Source organism: Danio rerio, chromosome 5, assembly GCF_049306965.1.
Source record: "Danio rerio strain Tuebingen ecotype United States chromosome 5, GRCz12tu, whole genome shotgun sequence".
In the NCBI taxonomy this organism is placed as follows: Eukaryota; Metazoa; Chordata; class Actinopteri; order Cypriniformes; family Danionidae; genus Danio; species Danio rerio.
This window is the reverse complement of record NC_133180.1, coordinates 43,154,938-43,178,326: the sequence shown is the minus strand read 5'-3', so window position 1 is coordinate 43,178,326 and position 23,389 is coordinate 43,154,938. Positions and strand designations below refer to the sequence as shown.

General features: G+C 36.3%; 1 protein-coding gene across 11 annotated transcripts; it reads right to left on the bottom strand.

Moving 5' to 3' along the window:
• Window positions 1-4,017: 4,017 nt before the first annotated feature.
• Window positions 4,018-23,220, bottom strand: LOC100001405 (uncharacterized). Of its 11 annotated transcripts, none has more exons than XM_073951293.1 (20): window positions 22,442-23,220; window positions 21,813-21,944; window positions 21,030-21,149; window positions 20,389-20,520; window positions 19,829-19,960; window positions 18,650-18,769; window positions 17,903-18,034; window positions 17,073-17,204; window positions 16,609-16,740; window positions 16,245-16,376; window positions 13,534-13,665; window positions 11,609-11,725; window positions 10,908-11,015; window positions 10,192-10,293; window positions 8,705-8,799; window positions 8,482-8,529; window positions 7,969-8,344; window positions 7,514-7,705; window positions 7,229-7,361; window positions 4,018-4,306 (listed from the first exon to the last, which is right to left on the bottom strand). In XM_073951293.1, exons 1-19 carry the CDS (start codon window positions 22,524-22,526, stop codon window positions 7,255-7,257), a joined length of 2,526 nt encoding a protein of 841 aa, XP_073807394.1. In that variant the 5' UTR covers window positions 22,527-23,220; the 3' UTR covers window positions 4,018-4,306; window positions 7,229-7,254. The 11 variants fall into 11 exon arrangements, with proteins under 11 accessions (XP_073807394.1, XP_073807395.1, XP_073807402.1 ...); XM_073951294.1 differs by having other exon boundaries at window positions 4,018-4,284; XM_073951301.1 differs by lacking the exons at window positions 17,073-17,204; window positions 20,389-20,520 and having other exon boundaries at window positions 22,442-22,994.
• Window positions 23,221-23,389: the final 169 nt, after the last annotated feature.

The following is a 23,389-nucleotide window of genomic DNA, read 5'->3' as shown; positions in this document are numbered from 1 at the left end:
CCGTGAACAGACTAAGAACAGATTTAGGTGACGGCTGTTACTTAATTGAGAAAATGTTAATTGATCTGACTTTTTGTTTGAATTTTGAGACGACTATTTGCTTGCTTACATGTATTTTGGGTCTATCCAAAGAAAAACAGCAAACTGCATGAGTTGTATGTTCTGTAACAAGTCTTAAAAGAGTGATCATTTGCATGAAAATTGAGAGAAGAGTGTAAATGTGATGTATGTTTAAGAGTACAGAAACAACAACGTGTTCCTATGTTTATGAGTATTATGATTTAATTAACAACGTAGAGGGTTAGTTATTTTAATTAACTGACAAATGTTTCTGAATTTTGTTGTGTAAAATCAATCAATAGTGTGCAAATAACAGGCAATTTCTGTGATGGAACCTCTGAGGGGTAACTGAGGGTCTGACTTCGGTCAGGAGCGCAATAACAGTGATTATTCGTTTAGCCCGGCTCCCAGGGAAGAGGGATGTTTTGAAAAGTAAATCTTAATGGGGAAACTATATTAAGAAGAGGGTTTGAACATCTCTAGTGTATTTATGTGTGCAGAAACCTGTTAAATGATTTGTGTAATCAGCATGATCAATATAATCAGAATGTGATTTATAACTAGTGTGATTTTAGAAAAGGTGAAAAAATGAATTTGATGATGAGTTATCAATGAATGATAAAAAGAGAGGAATTGTAATGAAAATTCATTTTTAGATGAGCTTTATATGTTAGAAACTTGTCTAAGACTCATTTTTACATGTGTGTGTATCTGTGTTCTCCATATGTTCATCATAAAACCTATGTGTACATTTTTATAGATAACTATATTTCTTTAGGTGAAAGCTTTTTCATTATCCTAAGAAGGATGTGTGGTTGTTATGAGCATATCGCACGAACAGCAGAAGACGCCTGACGTAATTGTAGATGAGGCCTTATTGGGAGTTGACCTCGTAAGCAGTACAAACCAGATAAAAGGGTGAACACACTTGACTTCAGTATCTCACTCTGCAGAAACTGTTGTTGCTGTATGACTGTGATCTTCTTTATAAAGAATAAAACTTGTAAAAGACATCCCGGGTAAGACTTTGTTTCTTGACCACTGAGAGAAAATAGCCACTACAGGGCACTGTAGTTCGCCACTCACTCTGAGAGCGAACTACAGTCCCTAAAGACTTCAAGTTCATACATACCTCGCGCACACATCCGGAACTCACTTACACTGATTTATGATTCACAGCTGTCTCCGTTTCCTCTTAATTTCATGGACTATTTTTACACCATTCACCCATTGTTTGTCAGTTTGTTGTTCGTCTTGTTTGGTATGTTGTTCCTAAGATTTGTTTTGTATCCTGTCGTAGTTCCTGAGCCTTGTTCCAGTTCTGTCATAGTATCTTGTTTTCTTTGTTTGTTTGCTACTTTGTTACTTTGGATATTTTTGATTTTTCTGTTACCGCACGTTTTCATCATTAAATTGCTATTGGATCCTACACCTTTTGTCTCAGTCCCTTCAACGTACCTTGACAGAACAATGAACTCAAAAAATGGATCCAGCAGATGATTTTATTGTAAGTATAAAACAAGGTAACCGCTCCGTCGAGCGTTACATTAAAGAATTTTTGGATCTGGCCCCAAGGAGCACTTTTAGTGATTTACTGCTAATGATGTTCTTTCGGGGAGGACTTTTAGAACCTGTGCGATCCAAAATGCCACCATTTGAGGAGGAGTGGAGTCTCTATTTCTTTATGGTGCACGCACTTTTAATATCTGGCTCTCCTCTCTCGATCGCCCTGAAGCAGGACTACCCTCAGGAGGAAGGCCTGAGTGGTGATCAACAGAAAGGTCTGTTTTCGGGTCCTGCTAATTTATCTTCAGGAGGGAGGAGAGAAGCCCAACTGAAGCTTCGGGCTTATCCGCGTCAGGCTATTCCAAGACCTGCTTTTTCTGAGCCTCTGGACAGACTTCTTGAACTTTGTAAATCCCCAGTGTCGGCTCTAGCCCTAGAGCGCCCGCCAGTGTCGGCTCTATCCCCAGAGCGCCCGCCAGTGCGCACTTCAGTGCCGGTTGCAGTCTGCCTCCTTGCTTTACCGGTGCCGCCCAGACTCCTTGCCCTGCCGGCCCCAGCCCGGCTCCTTGCCCTGCTGGCCCCAGTCCGGCTCCTCGCCTTACCAACGCCATCCAGACGTCTTGCCCTGCCAGTACCTCCCAGACGTCTTGCCCTGCCAGCACCTCCCAGACGTCTTGCCCTGCCAGCACCTCCCAGACGTCTTGCCCTGCCGGCCCCAGCCCGGCTCCTTGCTCTGCCGACTCCAGCCCGGCTTCTTGCTCTGCCGACCCCAGCCCGGCTCCCAGCTCTGCCGGTCCCAGCCCCGCCGGCCCCAGTCCAGCCGACTCCAGCCCCGCTGGCTCCAGTCCAGCCGCCTCCAGCCCCGCCCGCTCTAGTCCAGTTGCCTCCAGCCCCACCAGCTCCTGTCCAGTTGCTTCCAGCTCAGCCGATTCCAGTCCAGTTGCCTCTCATACAGCCGGCTCCCCACAGACCTCCTGCCTTGTATCTCCTGTTGGATTGTCCCTGGGTCATCCCTCCCGCTCCTCCCTGTTGTGCCTCTTCGCTACTCGGGACGAACCCTCCGGCTACAACCTGGTTTCCTGCCGGGGCACCTGAACCCCCCCCTGGACGTTTTCTTCTGATCCTCCCTGGTCTGACCCTCCCATCCCTCCCCTTGCTCCTCCAATTGTACACCTGTCACACTCTAAAATTGAATATTAATTTGGTTAAGAGATTATTAGAAAACAAATAAACTGAATTTGTATATTAAATAGAGCATGAACTTATACATTGTGAATACACTTTTAATATGTGATGAGAACTTTTTAAATATTTTTTTAAAATGTGTGTGGTGATGGAAATGACAGTAGTAAAAATGACGTTTCAACAGTTTATTGTGAAAAAATGAAAAATAGCTTCACAGATTAGCTTTGAGTTGATACTAGCCTTTCATGTATACAAAACACTCTTATTTACCTTTATTTTGTTTGGTTTTTAAAAACATCTTTGAAAATACAGCATGTTTGGAAATGATGTAGAATAAATGTATTTCCTTATCAAGCAATATTTACCTTGATTTTTCTTCAAGTGTTGTTGATAAAAATGTAAATTCCTTCCATCTTGAAGATGTTCTCAGATGGCACTATTCATTTTCATAGAAACCACCTAAATAATCTCACACAAACTTTTTAAAGCGACATTACAGTGTTGTGGTGGAAATGACACTGATATATTGTATAAAAAAGTAATAATGATAATAGTCTCACATTAATAACTATAATATATTTAAATGATTTCACTAGTGCTTCATTAAGATACATTAATAGATACCAGAAAAATAATATTTTAAATGTTATTTTCATTGTTGAAGTTTAAAACTCTGGGTGTGCGACAAGGTGAAAACAGTGATTTTGAAACCTAAAAGGAGGTTGAATAATATGAAAATATATAATAAAAAGCTAGTATTTTTTTAAGTAGGTTTTATTATTAGTTTGACAAAGTAAGAGGACTTTTCTTCTTTCACTTACCATAGAACATGGTGGTGCTCGCTAATACAGTGTTTCCTGAATTCAAAAGTAGTATTGCCATTAAATCTAGATATTATCCATAATGCAAATGCCTTTTACATACGACTAATTAACATTATAATACTAGCATTCATAGTGTTATTGTTACAACTTAAAAGATCACAGCTGACCTTGCTAGCTAGCTAACCCATTGCAATATTGCACATTACCGTCAGTCACAGTTCATGCATAAAGCTCTCATCCATCAAGCTGATTATCTAAGAGCCGTGTGGTGCAGGAACAGATACTGAGAACAAAGTCAAGACATTATAAATTCTAGAGCACTTTTAAAATGTAGACTGTGACAAAGCAGCTAAACATAGATGAAGAATCGAGAATGAAATCAATTTTAGGAGAGTGGAGGTCAAATGCTGCTGTAGTTCTACTTAAATCAAAACCAATTAAGTTCAGTTTTATTCACTTCAGTTTAATACAAACATCATCATTAAAGCAGTTTCAGTTACATTCACTTCAGATGAATACAAATGGGTGAAGCTGTAGTCTGGATGATGGAGGGTTTGATGAGTATGAGCATCCATCATGGACGGTAGGCTTATTGACACTTCTGGTGGCACATCTGGAGGGCTTGATCGTGGATATGGTGCAGTTCCAAGTAGGTCACCAGGCAGATGTTTAAACAGCCAACAGGATCAATGCAGAGATTCGTCTATACCTATAATTAAATGACACAACATCTGACGCACAGAAGCCATTGCGCCTGTTAATATGCTTGGCGACTGGTGTCAGTGGATAGCGGCATGTGCCACTGGAGCTTGTGACGTGCGCTGATGCGTTGCGTCCTGTGTCACTGAGATTGTCGCAGTACATGTTGCTGTGTGGCTCCTCTAGTGGTGACTGACAGGTACTGCTGCTGCTGATGATGCTGACTGCTGACTGAGCATGAAGTAGAGGTCTGCAGAGGTCAGATTTCTGCGGCGCGGGAATACATTTCCGAATAAAGCGCGGGAGCGGTCGATAACTGGTTGTATTTTGGACGGGAGCGGGCCGTCTAGCAATATAGTGCCCAACCCAAGCAAGCGAGCGAGCATGCATATGTACATGTATGAATGAGACAGCGTTATGCTATGTTTTTCGTTGTTGCTGTGTGTGTGTATGTGTGTGTGCATATGAGAAGTGTGTGTGTGTGCGCATAAATGAGAGAGCTTTGCCTGTGTGTGTGTGCTTCGTGCTTGTGTGTGTGTGTGTGTGTGTGTGTGTGTGCTTGGTGCTAGTGTGTGTGTGTGTGTGTATGCTTGTGTTGTGTGTTTATACAGACAGCTTGTAATAGGCTGTCTGGACTCTGTATAGCTGGGTGGTTTTCGGTTTTGTTCTCCTCCCCCCCCCTCTTTAGCGGGATCGGGCGCGGCGGGTAGAAAATGGGGCGGGGCAGGCAGCGGGACAACAAATGCTGAATATAAGCGGGAGCGGTCGGGTTCGGGCTAAAACCTGGCGCGAGCGGGATTCAAATTTTAGTTCCGTGCAGATCTCTAGCATGAAGTAGGTTGTGTAACACACACACTCAATGACAGAACAATATTTCATATTATATTAATATTAAATATAATTACAATATTGTATGACAATTATATTAACTACAGATCAAAATGATATAATATATAACAAAATAATAATCATATAGTATTCAAATTATTATAAAATATCTAAATGATTAGCCCTCCTGTGAAATTGTAATTCTTTTAAAAATATATTTATATAAATTTCATCTAAATATTTAAATAAACTATATATTATATATTTATATGTACACGTGTTTCTAAGTTGAAGAATATTTTAAAAGCATATTAAACATAGTTTGAATAACTAATGTTCAATAATAAATGTCTTGGGAACACTTTACAATAAGGGAGTATGAGTTAATGTTAGTTACTGCATTAGGTAACATGAATTACCAGTGAACAACACATCAGTTACGCAACACTTAATCGTTGTTAATGTTAACTAAACATATATTAATCTGCTATTTAATACATGATGTAACACGAACTGATGCTGAGAAATGACTATTATTCAACACTACATATTATTTGTTAATGTTAACTTACTCGTCTTCTAATGCACCACTTCACATTCATTCTTTATAATTACATAACGTTTACCTACACATACATTAATGCATTTGATCATGGGTTAGATAACCGGACCTGACAATGAACAACCCATCTAATCAGCAATACTAAATCTCACATGTAAACTAAACACTAGAGTTAATTATTAATACATTATTGAACACACTAGTTAATGCATTAGTTATATAATGACCATATATAATTAATATAATAATAAACAATAAATAAGGGTGTCACACCAGATGACAACAAAACTATTTTTTAGTGGTTTCAAAAAAGTGAATTATGTGATAAAGTTCAATTATGACAATATTAATAATATTCATTTTTGTCATGTGTGACGGTGAAAATGCAAAGTGATGTCGACGTACATTGCAGTGTTCATTTGTACAACAATATTAGGCTTCTGTATTTTAAAATTAGTTTCATGTCCCTTTAAATGTATTAGGTCATTTATTTAGGATTTTGTATCACGTACAGCTATTCCAGTAATTCCTCACTTTACTTTTTCCAGTGGATAATTAACTAAATGAAAGCAACTAGTTATTCATGTTAAACTTATGTATAAAACTGCACTTCTCATGCAAATTGATGTTTTTGCACTTTCTACTTTGTGAAATGAACTAAATGAAAACTAAACATTCAAAAATCACACATTTATTTTTTGTTTTTGCTTCAATCAAAATTATTTTCAAATATGTTTTTTATAATTTTTGTGCATTCTCAAATCTTCAAATTACTACTTAGAAATGATCATTTTAATTTACAGAATTTTTATAATTCTAATATAATTTATATAAGTTTTTATAATTATATTTTCTATCTTTTTGCATTATATTTCATTTTTATAAGCAGTGTTGCTGACATTACCACAATTACATTACAGTATGTTTAGTGAACGACAAAATAATAAAACACTTAAGTAAAATCTCTAACTTGGTGATTTTTAAGTAAACCAAACTACATATTTTACATTATTTTCAGATTTTTTCTTTAAACAAATTATCTTACGCTGTTTTAGCATTACAGTGCAGTAATAATATGAATATTTCTAAGCCCAGTATGTTGTATAAACAAACTCTGCAATGTAATAAATATTATTTTTGGCGGTTTTTATATTATTAATGAAATATTGTTCTGTTGTTAAGTGTCTGTGTTACACAACCTACTTCATGCTCAGTCAGCAGTCAGCATCGTCAGCAGCAGCAGCAGGAGCTGTCAGTCACCACTAGAGGAGCCACACAGCAACATGTACTGCGACAATCTCAGTGACACAGGACGCAACGCATCAGCGCACATCACAAGCTCCAGTGGCACATGCCGCTATCCACTGACACCAGTCGCCAAGCATATTAACAGGCGCAATGGCTTCTGTGCGTCAGATGTTGTGTCATTTAATTATAGGTATAGACGAATCTCTGCATTGATCCTGTTGGCTGTCTAAACATCTGCCTGGTGACCTACTTGGACCTGCACCATATCCACGATCAAGCCCTCCAGATGTGCCACCAGAAGTGTCAATAAGCCTACCAGATTGTGCCAGTGGTTTCTGTCCATCAGGTGTCTATCTTTTTGTTGAACCACTTATGATCAATAATATCCTCCAAAGTGGGTCCATCGTGAACATTGAAACCGAAGCACATTTTCAGAAGATCTCTGCATTCTGTAGAAACGAGAGAATTGATTAATCCTGTATGTTCTCACATGCCTAACATGAAAACTGTATATGAAGTTAGACTTAATTTCACATTTTTACAGTCTTGACAACACTGTCCAATTATATCTGAACAGCACTTTGTTGAGTTATTGTCTCACCTTTGGATACACTGGGGTGAAATCTTGGATACTCAACCATAGAGCGAAGGGGCCAATATCCATTCACCATCCTTGCCAGGAGTCTTGCCACACACTCAACAGTTTCTTCTAGAGCAAAATGTGCATTCCTCAAGAAACCAACTTCTACTAGACGAGAATGCCACATACATTTGCAGTAGATTTGGTCAAATCCTGTAAGCAACAGATTTGTGAGTTAGAAGAGTAGAACAGCAATTTATAATAATTAAGCCATCAAAACTATTTCATTACAAGTGGTCAGTGTAAAAGTAGGAGTTCAATAAGCTGGGATATTAATAAGCAGCATTAAAAAATAAAAAAACAATCAGTGCAAATTCTCCAGCATAACAGCCAGCATGAATTGTAAAATCTAGAACTGCCGGTGACCAGCAATACCAGAGGTTTCAGCAGGAGAGGTGAAGAGAAAAGCATCTTACCAGCGTGCGGTTTTAAGTCGCCCGCAATGTAATCACTGCAGCCAAAACCAATCAACTTGACTTGAAGGGTCTTTGGATTCACCAGGATGTTTTCTTCATAGATTGCTCTATGGTCAATGCCATGCTCCAGGCAGTGTTCTAATGCAATTAGGATCTGCAGGATCAAGAGTCGCGCTACACTTTCAGTCAAGGGACCATTGTTTCTCCTGAAGAATGCAGTCAAGGTCATACTCGGCTGCATGTACTCCATGACCAAAACATCATATTCCTCCACTTCAAAAAAGTCATACAACTCTATGATGTGGGGACATAAGGAAGGCTTCTTCAGTTCAAGCAATATTCTGGCCTCCGAAGTCGGGTAAAAGACACGTCCAGGCTAGAGAAAAATATTAGAAAAAGGTTAGAGCATGTGAACTGTATAATGTATCTGCACAATTATAACTGTATAAAATAATGTGTTTAATATAGATTCAACACATATTCAGATATATTCATTGTGTTGTGTTTACTTACTTTCCGATTTATGTAACAGTTCGGCATATAAACGAATTTCAGGGCAACCTGCAAAAGAAACAAAATATTAATATTTTTTCCCCAAAGCAATAAAAAAAACGAATCGTAATAAATCCAATAATACATGTGTATAATCCAACATGGACATGCGTCCATATGCACACCACTTCCTTTACAAGAAGAAAAAATTAAGTAAACAACATGTGCAGCAAAAGTGACTTACCTTTTTTCCATCAGATTTGCGTGTTGCCACGTAGACAGTGCCATAGATTCCCTTTCCCAGCTTCCTTCCAAGCTCATATTTGTCAAGAGGAGATCCTGAAAAACAAACAAAAGGATTATGACAGTTTACCAGGATTGCTCATTTCTGTTTTTGTCTTACTGTGATAGTAGGAGAATATATTTCTGTTGAGGTTCAGCGTGCTATAAAACTGTGTTTGCTTACTGACAAAAATATAAAACTTAAAAATGCCAAAACTGACATTTTGGCCTCCAGATGCCGAAGCGCAGATGTTTCAAAACTAGTGCTGGGAAAAAATTGATCACGATTAATCATAGTATATTTATTATATATATAGACACATGCATGCAAACGATTTACATAGATTTAGCTACAAATTCATATTTATTAGTCAAACTGCTATAAACACCCACACACACACACTTCACCAGCACGTTCGTGTCTCTCTATGTGTGTACGAGACCCTTTTCCTTTTCTTCCATGTTTTGAGAATAATGGGAATATTTCCATCACTGAAATGTAAGACTCTCCATTGTTGGTTTCTGTCTGTTTCTGCTGAGAGAAAATTCTCATTCAACATTAATTTGAATTCAGCAATTTATTATTTAAAAAGTGAATTAATTAAACTAAGAAGTAACTCGCTTTACATTTTTTCAAATAGTAACTCAAAAGTTTTACTGAATACTTTACTCATTACTTAGAAAAGTAAGATTATTAGGTAACTCACGTTACTTGTAATGCGTTATCCCCAACACTACATATATGTTATATAACACACGCACATATATTATGTCAAAACAAACTTTTATGACGTGATTAACCGTGATCAACCTTTGCTCAGCACTATTGAAACACTGATCTAAAACACACGTGTCACATACATTCGGTGATCCGAGACTTGACATCCTTTCTAAATCTGCATTTGATTGACTGAAAATCCACACAATCGCACACAGCCTAGTGGGCAGTGCGGCAACATGTACTGTAACTACAGCACATTGCAGATGCTCTGAGTTCAAATCCTGGCTTGTGGACCTTCCTACTCTTTCTCTTAAACTTTGCATTTATTTACAAAGAGTTTATTCAGATGTCAGACCGAACACATTACAAGAACAAAACTATGAAACCACATATTTTAAATGTTTATTACATGCTTTGCCCTGGATTCAAACTCATGACAACTGCATTCCAGGTGTGAACATTATCCACAATCCAATCACTTGATGGAATGAATGTTTTACACGACATATTATATTTCCTCAACTGCTTCTCTGTCAAAGCGGTTTCAGACTAACAGATTTCACTGTAGAGACACATTTGCTTTGACTGTTTCAGTGTTTCATGAATCCTCGCTCTGCCCATCACTATTCAAAACTATACAGAATTTACTGGAGATTTTTCAGGAGAAACATGATACCATGTTACAGAAATTACAGGAGAAATGTGAGGTCTTGCGATAGAAGACTGACCTGGCCCGGTGTCTCTTCTACAAAAATCTGGATCCTCGTCGTAGGAGGAATCATCATCTTCATCATCCAGAAAATGTTGCTCAGCATTTCCTTCTCTGCTTCCTTAAGTGGATTACAATGAACAAAGGTTTATTATTGTGAGATGAACAGGACCCATCATTTATAGCTTTAGCTTGTTTTTATTACACCATTCCAGCACCTCCATTCTTCAGCATAAACATTCCTTGAATCGCGTTCACCCCTGACTCCACCCACTTCCACTTACATGACTTAAACACACATTAAGCTACAGATATTATTTATTAGGGGTCTAAACCTTCACAGGTCTCATGGTTTGGTTACAATTATCATGTCACTGATTTGATCTAATTCCACATCATGATGAATTCCATACACACAGTTTTTAATATTCCTACACATGAACACAATTTTGTTATTTAATACAAAACTACAAAAACAAAAACATTCAGATATACGAACTGAACTTTTAATTGGATCAGCTCAAAGAAAACATGCTTCCTGAATATATCCAACAAAACTCAAATATGGCAAGGTTTATACCACCCTTTCAAACTGATTACAATTTCATTTGGTTTGACCATGTTTATTCCATTGAGGTGTTTATATGAAGCATTTATCATTCGAATTAAACTTTTAAACCAATTTAAAGGCTCCATGTAAACACACCTACATTGTTTTTATCAAAGTAAACTGACCTGAGCTGGTGCCGGGTTCTTCAATTTCATCAGGAAACTGTGATGGTTCACTGCTTGCTGCCGGCATCAAGTCCTCCTGATCTTCATCAACCTGAGAAGCTTCTTCAACTAAAGTGGATTAAATATATAAAAAGTTTCATCATTCTTATAATATAAATACATATCATATTCTAATTTTTATTTTATTTGAACAAGTGATTAGAATCTGTTACCGTTTCTTCAAACGAAAATATTTTAAACTTTAAACTTTAATTTTAAACTTATTACCACAAGAATATTACATACAGTACAACAAAACCCAGTGGTAAAACCTACAAAAATGTGAATTTAATACCACATATTACCTGGAGAATATTACAGTACACAAAGTATTGTTGTAAATATTACAAACATATTAAAGTAATACTATTATTCACTGCAAGAACATTACAGAAATATTACATGCAACAATACCTTACACAAAAACAACACAGTACTACACAATTACCACTCCAGTTTTTTGTTCTTCTATTTATCATATGGAATACCACAGGATATTTTTGTGAGAGATGGCTTTAAATTATTACCCATGGCACTCTTTCTGAATCACAATCATCAACGACAGTCATGTGATATTGCTCAACTTAACAATCTGTATTTTAAGGACCCAATTTATCATAGTAGAATTGGAGAAATGAAGGGTCTTGTCATTGTAAACTGACCTGAGCTGGGGCTGGGTTTATCCCTTTCATCAGGGAACTGAGGTGGCAGCATCAAGTCCTCCTGATTTTCATCATCCTGAAAAGCTTCCTCGACTTTTCTTTTTCTGCCTCTGCGTCCTAAAGTGGATCAAAATATGGAAGGGTTAATTACAGATGATCACTTATTTTGGTAATCTGCATTCTAGAGCTGCACAATTCTGGCTAAAATGAGAATCGAATTTTTTTTTTTGCCTAAAATAAAGATCAGGATTTTCTCATGAGTCTGTAGATGTAAAATAAAGAATGATATGAGTGGGCTATTATTATTGTCATTCTCAAACATGTGGTAAAACAGCAATAGGCTTTGTGTATCTGTACTGTAAGTTAAAATGCTTAATTTTGTATAGACTTGGAATGGTTCCCTTGAACAGACTTTAGATTTGTTCTGGTCATCAATGCTGATGATAGTTCTGATGTTGAATTATTGTTTCAGACATATGCTTACAATCTGTAGTTTTCTGCTTAAAATCTGTCACTGACGTCATTTTCGTGAATACAGAAGACTGGGTGGGTATTTTTGCATTTCGGCTGGTTTTGGATACTGTTTGGGCTGGCAACACTGTGCACGCTTTCGGTTTCATTTTCACTGCTAAGAGCGGTTCACTGCCCGCGCGACTTCCAAACGATCACTCTGTGCCACAAACTGTTATTTACAACTTTATTACCTGTTATTTACAGCTTATGCAGGTTCTGTTCACTAAGTAAACTTCACTAAGAGGCGTGCGCCCACGCTCCCTCCCTTTCTGTGGTAACAGCTGACGGTCAGCTCACGTCACGAATGATTTTGCACTCACAAAAACATGACAAAGACAGAAATGACATTTTGAGGTGAATTGTATCTTGTAAATACAGCATGTGACTTTTAACACCATTTGGAGGTGTCCATGTTGCTGAACAACGTATGTAAAACAATGTGAGGACTTGTGCGGCCATCATTGCTTCTCTCCTGAACTTGAAAATATGATTGACAGAATCGTAGAAATGCTGAATTAAGATCGTCTAGGGGGTCGAATCAAGATTGCAATCTTCTTACGATAAATTGTGCAGCTCTACTGCGTTCATTCACATTACTACTCAGTATAGGGTGAACCCGATTAGTCAAAGCTTCGCAACGACCATCTCTCAGCTGAATATTTGCAGAGGTAAATTACGAAATGAGGATCAGGCTATTTTGGCTATATGGGGGTTCCACATGATTTCACATCGAACTACTGGTTTTCACCCCTTTAGTGACTGCTTATCAAAATATAATCCAAACCGTTTGCTATACGCTCTTCTAGCGCTGGACTTTTAGAATTTCACTCTGTATTCCTGATGCGATCTGGCAGGACTATTTTAGGTTCTATGCTCCATAGGTTTGGAATTGTCTCCCAAATGAAGTGAAAGAATCCCCCAGCATTCATGTTTTTAAAATGCGTGTTCAGATTTTTACCAGATTTATGCTTTGAGTGTCAGTTTTGCACTCCATATGTGATTATTTATTTTTTTATTATTATTATTAGACTCCTGCCAATCTCCACTCCCACAAACATTCTTTAAAATATCATCTTTTTTGGTTGACAGAAAAAAAGAAAATCATAAAGGTTTGGAACAAGTATATAATTATGTTTTTTTTCACCTTTTACTGGGATAGAATAGTGGAGGACAGACAGGAAAGTATTAGGACCAGAGAGAGGGGAAGGGTCGACATAGGTCCTCGAGTCGGGAATCGAACACGGGTCGCCAGGAGCACCATGGTGCTATATGTCGGCACACTTAACCACTAGGCTATTGGTACCGACTGGTTTGGAACAAGTAAAGTGTGAGAAAATGATGACAGAATTTTTGGTGAAGTATATCTCCTTACGAAGCTGAAGAAAAGTGTGTTCTAGTGGTAGTAAACTGACCAGAGCTGGTGCTGGGTTCTTCACTGTCATCAGGGACCTGTGTTGGTTTATGGCGTTTTGCCGGCATCAAGTCCTCCTGATTTTCATCATTCTGAAAAGCTTTCTTGGCTTTTCTTTTTCTGCCTCTGCATCCTAAAATGGATCAAAATATGGAAGTTATTTACAGATGATCACTTATTTTGGTAATCTGCATTCATTCATTACTACTCAGTAACTTCGCAACTACCAATCTCTCAGTCGAATATTTGCAGAGGTAAATTATGAAATGAGGATCAGGCCATTTCGGCTATAAAGGGGTTCCGCAATGTCTGATTTCACATCGAACCACTGGTTTTCTCCCCCTCAGTCGGTATATAGCATGCGTTCATGTAATTAATGCTGTAACTGAAAATAAAAATGTTTTTGGTAAATATTTTGACATGCTTGAACAAATTCACCCTCCTTGACATTTAAGTTTCACTCTTCATGATCTGTGACTGTCAGACAAGCATCTATGTAGCAGGGATTTAATCTTTCACAATATCTGTTATATTTTATAATATTTTCAACTATTAAAAATGTGAAGGCACTTTCAAATGGTAAAAGATTAACCAAAAAAAGAAGCAGGGAGTGTCAATAGTTCATGTCACATCACTCAACAACAACTAACACTTCAAACTGTTTTTGTGTGTGTGTGTGTGTGTGTGTGTGTGTGTGTGTGTGTGTGTGTGTGTGTGTGTGTTAACCAATAAGAATCTCACAATACGTTTTGCTTATTTTACTTGTACAATATTTATATTCTCAGTGTTGATTTCATCAATGAAAACAGCTTGACACAAGCAGAATCTGACAGGTCTGCTGCACCATGCAACTTGCCTGAAAGCATGGGCTCTGAACTCTGGATCTAATGAAGGAATTGCTCAAAGTAGTGGTTTATAACATAAATGAATTCTGGTTATTTTATATCTTTTTATCTACATTACTTTACATTAAACGGCAACATTGTTTCACGAAAGAAGTTAAGATGCCATTCAGAAATGATAATGTTAAGATGTAAGTAATGTCAATTTTAATGTTATTGATTAATGCACTTACTTGACAGATTTCCTTATAGTCCCTGGTTTATCAGGGGTTACCACAGCGGAATGAACTGCCACTTACTTGACAGATTTCTGTATTTTTAATTTTAGGAGGTTTGTGTATGTGTTTATTGTTTGGTAAAATAATTTCTAATTGCTTCTTTAGTGATTTTGCAACAAATTATACTTTTTTGTCCCAATTTGTGGATTTACAGGGTTTTGCATAAAAAGCACAAGTGGATTTAGCTGGTTTTAACGCAAAAGAAAATATACCTTGTTAAAAACCAAAGAATTGTCTAAAGTGACATTTTTGGAAAAAAAAAAAAAAAGTTATTTCATTTACTAACCAATAACCTTTTCATTATCTAGAAAATGACTCGTTTGAACCTAATTATAGGTGTTTGATAGAAAACGCTTATTACAAAAAAAGTGGTCTGATGGGTTTAGAGGGTTTTGCATCTGGACTCTTCATATATATCTTTACTGGATACAATCTTATTTAAATTCCTAAGCAGTGTTTCCTGTAGGATTTTTTCCAGCTGTGAAAGCAGGCCTTTTTTATACAGATCTACCAACTACCTGTGGCGTTATTACAATGACAAATGTCGTGAGCGCAGTATTACAACTTGAGATCACATTTATGTAATAGCCTTTAAGCATGCCAATCTTTTTGCTTGCGCGCTGATTTCCTCTGCTCATGCACAAAACTTCTTGCACAACCCCTCAAATATGCTGCTCAAGTGCAGATCTTCTTGTGCGCTCTCAAATAAACAATGCTGAAGAACGATATAGTGCATTTATTTAACAAGTATGTCTCCAACATTTATTAGATTTGCTAGGAATATTTTTGAAGACCTACAGAGCGGTATTAATGTGTCCTGAAGTAAAGTGAAACAGCTATACATCTTGTTTGCTGGCCTCACACATCACGCACCTGTCAGTCAGTCAGCCAGCACATAACCTTAAAGGGTTAAACAAATGACGCACAGCACTACAAGCAGTGTAATAAGGAGATATGTATAATTTTTTGTTATTTTGAAGAATTACTTTCCATGTACATAGTTTTAAAATTACATTCCAGATTCAATCCCATTATTGTTTTTATCTCTATTTTCAGATCTTGCCAAAATGGGTGAATAATATTACAATATTAAACTATGTGAAAATGATCAGCCATTGCATTTCCACATTTTCTCCAGCATTCACCATTTTTTATTACAAGTTGGAAAATATTTATTTTTTCCAAATAAATTCCCTTGAATCTGGGTTAATTGTGATCATGTGTGTTTTCCACATAGATAACCATACCTCTTTTCTTATAATTACATTAGCTTCCTTTTCCCATTTCTATTTCATATACATGGCTGAGTGTTTCTTTGCTGATGTCAGACAGGAATAGTTTATAGATACTAATTTCTTATTCACCTTCTTTTTGTAAGTTTCTGCAAATACCCACACTGATGTTGGTTCTATATTTTCTAAATCTCTTGTGCTCTTATTGAAATAGTCTCTAACCTGAAGGTTATCTCAGTTACATGTATTTGAAAGTTGTTGGAAACTTTTCAGTTCATTGTCAGCAGTGATGAGACAGAAAACTATCTCTTTACTGAAAGTGGAGCTAAAGAAAAGTGTGTTTTTTGAAAGTAAACTGACCTGAGCTGGTGCTGGGTTCATCACTTCCATCAGGGAACTGTGTTGGTTTATGCTGTGTTGCCGGCATCAAGTCCTCCTGATCTTCATCATCCTTAAAAGCTTCCTCCATTTTTCTTTTTCTGCCTCTGCCCCCTAAAGTGGATTAAATACAATAAACTTTTTATTCAATTTTTATAATGTAAATAAATGTGATATTCTATGTTTTATTAACATTTTCTTAGAAAACAATGACAAGTGATTATAATCTGTAACAGAGTTTCTTCAAACCAAAAGACATTGTGGTTGCTTCTGTGTATTATATATTAGTTGTATATAGTTGTGTCATCGAATGGTTGCAAATGTGTTCTTGTGGTAGTAAACTGACCTGAGCTGGTGCTGGGTTCTTCACTTTCATCAGGGAACTGTGTTGGTTTGTGGCGTGTTGCCGGCATCAAGTCCTCCTGATCATCATCATCCTGAAAAGCTTTCTTGGCTTTTCTTTTTCTGCCTCTGCGTCCTAAAATGGATTAGATACAACAAACGTTTTATTTTCAAATTATAAATAGATTTGATGTTTTATACTTAATTAACATTTTCTTACAAAACAATGACAAGTGATTATAATATGTAACAGTTTCTTCAAACCAAAAGACATTGTGGTTGCTTCTATGCATTTTATATAGCTGTGTCATCAATGGTTGCAAATCCCAATTTAACATTCCTATTCATGATATATCTCTAACAAAAATGGGCTTTAGTGATCCTGCTGAACAAAATTAATTTACCACAGAAAAGTATTTCTCTTTAACAAAGCTGAAGAAAAGTGTGTTCTTGTGGTAGTAAACTGACCTGAGCTGGTGCTGGGTTCTTCACTTTCATCAGGGAACTGTGTTGGTTTGCGGCGTGTTGCCGGCATCAAGTCCTCCTGATCTTCATCATCCTGAAAAGCTTTCTTGGCTTTTCTTTTTCTGCCTCTGCGTCCTAAAATGGATTAGATACAACAAACATTTATTTTCAAATTATAAATAGATTTGATGTTTTATACTTAATTAACATTTTCCTAGAAGACAATGACAAGTGATTATAATCTGTGACAAGAGAGTTTCTTCAAACAAAAAGATTTTAAAGACAATGTGGTTATTTCTAAGCATTTTTCACATTTGTGTCATTAAACGGTTGCATAAACCCAATTTGACACTCCTATCCTTGTGATATCCCTTTTAAAAATGGGCTTTACTGATAATACTGTCCTGCTGAACAAAATAAATTTACCACAGAACAAATAAGCTGAGAAAAATATGACAGGATCACCAAAGCCCTTTCTTTAGTGGAGTATCACAACAATTTAAAGCTATGCATGTGATTTTTCTGTTGTTTTCATGTGCCAATATTAACTCATTACCACAAGAATATTACAAGAAAATTACAGACAACAATAACTTACACAAAATCAACACGGTACTACACAATTACCACTCCAGTTATTTTGGTTATGCTGTTTTATCATATGGAATACCACAGGATATTTTTGTGAGAGATGGCTTTGAATTATTACCCATGGCACTCTTTCTGAATCACAAACAGTAACGACAGTCATGTGATATTGCTCAACTTTACAATCTGTATTTTAAGGACCAAATTTAGTGGAGAAATGAAGGGTCTTGTGGTAGTAAACTGACCTGAGCTAGTGCTGGGTTCATCACTGTCATCAGCGAACTGTGCTGGTTTATGGCGTTTTGCCGGCATCAAGTCCGCCTGATTTTCATCATTCTGAAAAGCTTTCTTGGCTTTTCTTTTTCTGCCTCTGCATCCTAAAGTGGATGAAAATATAGAAGGGTTAGTTATAGATGATCACTTATTTTAGTAATCTGCATTCATATTACTACTCGGTATAGGGTGACCCCGAATAGTCGCAGCTTAGCAACTACCAATCTCTCAGTACATTTGCAGAGGAAAATTACGAAACGAGGATCAGGCCATTTTGGCAATATGGGGGTTCCTCAATGTCTGATTTCACATCGAACGACTGGTTTTCTCCCCTTAAGTTGATATATAGCCTGTTTTTACACCAACTTCTACCAGATTTATGTTTTTCAGCGTGTCATGTTTTACTCACAATTTACTCTTCCTCAAGTGGTTCCAAACCTTTATGAGATTATTATTACTAAAAGAATATATTTTGAAGAAAGCTGAAACCCTCTAATAATTGACTTCCACAGCAGGAAAACAAATACTATGGAATTCAATGAAGACAGGTTTCCAGCTTTCTTTAAAATATCATCTATTTTGGTTGACAGAAAAAAGGAAATAAAAAAGGCTTGGAACAAGTAAAGTGTGAGTAAATGATGACAGAAGTTTCATTTTTGGTAAAGTATATCTCTTTAACGACGCTGTAGAAAAGTGTGTTCTTGTGTTAGTAAACTGACCTGAGCTGGTGCTGGGTTCTTCATTGTCATCAGGGAACTGTGTTGGTTCACAACGTTTTGCCGGCATCAAGTCCTCCTGATCATCCTGAAAAGTCACCTTGAGTTTTCTTTTTCTGCCTCCTAAAGTGGATTAGATACAATAGTTTATTTTTTATTTTTTTAATTTTCTTAACATAAATAGATTTAATAATTTTTTTGTATTAAAAGTTTCTTTAAAAACAATTAACAAGTGATTATATCTGAGACAGAGTTTCTACAGACAAAATAATTTTTTAGACACTGTAATTGCTTTTAAGTATTTTACACATTTCGCATAAACCCAATTTAACACTTTAAGTTGGGATTTAGTGGGGCTTTACTGATCCTACTGTCCTGCTGAACAAAATAAATTTACCACAGAACAAATAAACTGAGCAAAATATGACAGGATCACCCCAGCACTTTCTGTAGTGGAGTATCACAACAATTTAGAGTTATGCATGTGATTTTTCTGTTGTTTTCATGTGCCAATATTAACTCATTACACTCAAAAAAAGGAAACAAGCCACTTTTTAGATTTGCAAAACAGAAACATGTCTTATGGAAAAGAATGGAATGAGTTTAGTTCTGTTAAATGATTTATTCTAGTTGTTTGAAACTAAATGAAGAAATAATCAAATGAATTAGATAAGAGCTTGTTCATTCAAAGAGATTTAAGCTTTTTCTGTTGTTTTCATGAGGCAATATCAACTCATTACCACAAGAATCCAGGAATATTACATACAGTACAACAAAACCCTGTGGTAAAAGCTACAAAAATGTTAAATTATTACCATATTAAAATGGACACTACTACAGTACACAAAGTATTGTTGGAAAAATTACTAACATATTAAAGCAATACTATTAATTACTGCAAGAACGTTACAGAAATATTACATGCAACAATACCTTACACAAAAACAGCACAGTACTACACAATTACCACTCCAGTTTTTTGTTTTTCTGTTTTATCATATGGAATACCACAGGATATTTTGGTGAGAGATGGCTTTGAATTATTACCCATGACACTCTTTCTGAATCACAATCAGTAACGACAGTCATGTGATATTGCTCAACTTAACAAACTGTATTTTATGGACCAAATTGATCATAGTTGAATTGGAGAAATGAAGGGTCTTGTCATGGTAAACTGACCTGAGCTGGTGCTGGGTTCTTCATTGTCATCAGGGAACTGTGCTGGTTTATGGCGTTTTGCCGGCATCAAGTCCTCCTGATTTTCGTCATTCTGGAAAGCTTCATCGACTTTTCTTTTTCTGTCTCTGCTTCCTAAAGTGGATTAAATACAGTAAACCGTTTATTCAATTTTCACAACATAAATAGATTTTATATTTTTTATGGTATTAAAATGTTCCTAGAAGACAATGACAAGTGATTATCTGTGACATACTTTCTATAGTGGAGTATCACAACAGTTTACAGTTATGCATGTGATTTTTCTGTTGTTTTCATGAGGCAATATATCAACTCATTGCCACAAGAATACAACAGGAATATTACATACAATACAAAAAGTCCTGTGGTAAATACTACAAAAATGTGAAATACTACATTTTACCTGGAGAACATTACAGTACACAAAATACTGTGGTAAATATTAGAGATATATGAAAGTTATACAGTTCATTACAGGAATATTACATACGACAAAAACAACACAGTACTAGACAATCTTGGTCTTGTCATGGTAAACTGACCTGAGCTGGTGGTGGGTTCTTCATTGTCATCAGGGAACTGTGCTGGTTTATGGCGTTTTGTCGGCATCAATTCCTCCTGATCTTCATCATCCTGAAAAGCTTCCTTGGCTTTTCTTTTTCTGCCTCTGCATCCTAAAGTGGATCAAAATATGGAAGGGTTAATTATAGATGATCACTTATTTTAGTAATCTTCATTCATTCATTACTACTTGGTATAGGGTGACCCTAAATAGTCAAAACTTTGCAACGACCAATCTCTCAGCTGAATAATAACAGAGGTAAATTATGAAATGAGGATCAGGCCATTTTGGCTGTATGAGGGTTCCTCAATGTCTGATTTCACATCGAACTACCGGCTTTCTCCCCTTAAGTTAATATATAATGCCTGTTGTTTTACCAATTTTTACCAGATTTATGCTTTTTTGAGTGCTAGTTTTGCACTCCATATGTCTTTTTTTAATGATTATTATCAGACTCCCGCCAATCTCCACTCCCACAAACACCAGCCCCCCTCAACCCCGACAAGAAAAAAAAATACTATGGAATTTAATGAAGACAGGTTTCCAGCTTTCTTCAAAATATCATCTTTTTTTGGTTTAACGAAGTTGAAGAAAAGTGTATTCTTGTGTTAGTAAACTGACCTGAGCTGGTGCTGGGTTCATCACTGTCATCAGGGAACTGTGATGGTTTACGGCGTTTTGCCGGCATCAAGTCCTCCTGATCATCCTGAAAAGTCACCTGGAGTTTTCTTTTTCTGCCTCCTAAAGTGGATTAGATACAAAATGTGTTTTCCATAAAATGTTCATAACATAAATAGATTTTATCATCTTTATTGTATTAAAATGTTCTCTGTGACAGAGTTTCTTCAGACAAAAGGATTTTTAGACACTGTGGTTGTTTCTAGGCATTTTACACATTTGTGTAATTGAACGGTTGCATAAACCCAATTTAACACTTTAAACTGGGCTTCAGAGGGGCTTTACTGATCCTACTTTACTGATCCTACTTAATTTACTTAAAATTTAATGTGGTAAATGGGGTATTAATTTCTCATTTTTGTAGGTTTTACCACAGGATTTTGTTGTACAGTATACAAAGTATTGTTGTAAATATTAAAAACACATTAAAGCAATACTATTATTTACTGCAAGAACATTACAGAAATATTACATGCAACAATACCTTACACAAGAACAGCACAGTACTACACAATAACCACCAATTTTTTGTTCTTCTGATTTATCATATGAAATACCACAGGATATTTTGGTGAGAGATGGCTTTAAATTATTACCCATGACACTCTTTCTGAATCACAATAAGTAACAACAGTCATGTGATATTGCTCAACTTTACAATCTGTATTTTAAGGACCAAATTGATCATAGTAGGATTGGAGAAATGAAGGGTCTTGGTAAACTGACCTGAGCTGGTGCTGGGTTCTTCATTGTCATCAGGGAACTGTGCTGGTTTATGGCGTTTTGCCGGCATCAAGCCCTCCTGATTTTCGTCATTCTGGAAAGCTTCATCGACTTTTCTTTTTCTGTCTCTGCTTCCTAAAGTGGATTAAATACAGTAAACCGTTTATTCAATTTTCACAACATAAATAGATTTTATATTTTTTATGGTATTAAAATGTTCCTAGAAGACAATGACAAGTGATTATCTGTGACATACTTTCTATAGTGGAGTATCACAACAGTTTACAGTTATGCATGTGATTTTTCTGTTGTTTTCATGAGGCAATATATCAACTCATTGCCACAAGAATACAACAGGAATATTACATACAATACAAAAAGTCCTGTGGTAAATACTACAAAAATGTGAAATACTACATTTTACCTGGAGAACATTACAGTACACAAAATACTGTGGTAAATATTAGAGATATATGAAAGTTATACAGTTCATTACAGGAATATTACATACGACAAAAACAACACAGTACTAGACAATTACCACTGCAGGTTTTGTGTATAACTGTATTTTAAGGACCACGTTTATTAAATTAGAACTGGAGAAATGAAGAGTCTTGTCATAGTAAACTCACCTGAGCTGGTGTTTTCTGCTTCAGGGCGGGAACAATTGCTTGTTTCCCCCTTAAAAAAACCAATCATCTTCCAAATGTACTCCATTTCTGTTAGTTTCAACAACAAGTAAATATGGAAATTCAAAATAGCAAAGCTGATAAATCTCGATAATTCTCGCACTGAGCTTCTTTCACAAACTCGATCTGACAGCTGTAAATACTTTTTGTGCTTGAACTAATTGGAAGATTACTACTGAAAACTGTGTGTGTGTGTGTGCGCCTGAGAACCCCGCGTTCTGTAACGTCATTATTAGAACGCGGGTTCCCAAGGTGATCCAAGATGGTTGTGATGTAGGTAATCGTCATTATTTTTCAGGGTTTCAAAGGTGAAGTGATATCTTAACCCACTGCTTAATACCAGAGATTCATTCATTCATTTTCTTTTCGGTTTAGTTCCGGTGATAACATTATACAAATAAGTGTGCACGTTATATAAGTTTTTGACATATTGGCTGCAGGGGTAAAATGGATACCTGCCACAGCTAAATGCGCCTGCCACGGTTAACGTAAATGCGGCCGCCTATGGCAAGCCTTTTTAGCATTTCAACCTTATTCTTACTATCTATAAATATATTTAAATATATTTCTAATTATATTTTGACGAGTGACAATTATAATTTGAATAGTCAGAATGAAAATTAGAAATTCGAGATCTCTGTAAATGTGTTTTGACTAGTCAAAACTCAATGAAGATATCTCTAATGATGTAGATATCTCTAAAATATGCGTCATGTATCCGTATAGATATAATGGTAATAAGAGATAACCGTTTCGACTAGTCACAATTATAGTTGACGATATTTGCATTGTATTTTTAAACTAATATATATATATATATATATAAACAGATGCAACTGTCTCGGATAAAAAAACAGTATTATGAACTTATATTTATGAACTTATTATAAT

What these genes read in the sequence shown, in the direction of transcription:
- LOC100001405 (XM_073951293.1), bottom strand. Translation starts at nt 22,526, where the DNA reads ATGGAGTACATTTGGAAGATGATTGGTTTTTTTAAGGGGGAAACAAGC. An exon ending in TGAACCCAGCACCAGCTCAG is followed by an intron (nt 20,521 to 21,029) that starts GTCAGTTTACTA and finishes GATCCACTTTAG; the next exon opens with GATGCAGAGGCAGAAAAAGA. An exon ending in AGAACCCAGCACCAGCTCTG is followed by an intron (nt 11,726 to 13,533) that starts GTCAGTTTACTA and finishes GATCCACTTTAG; the next exon opens with GACGCAGAGGCAGAAAAAGA.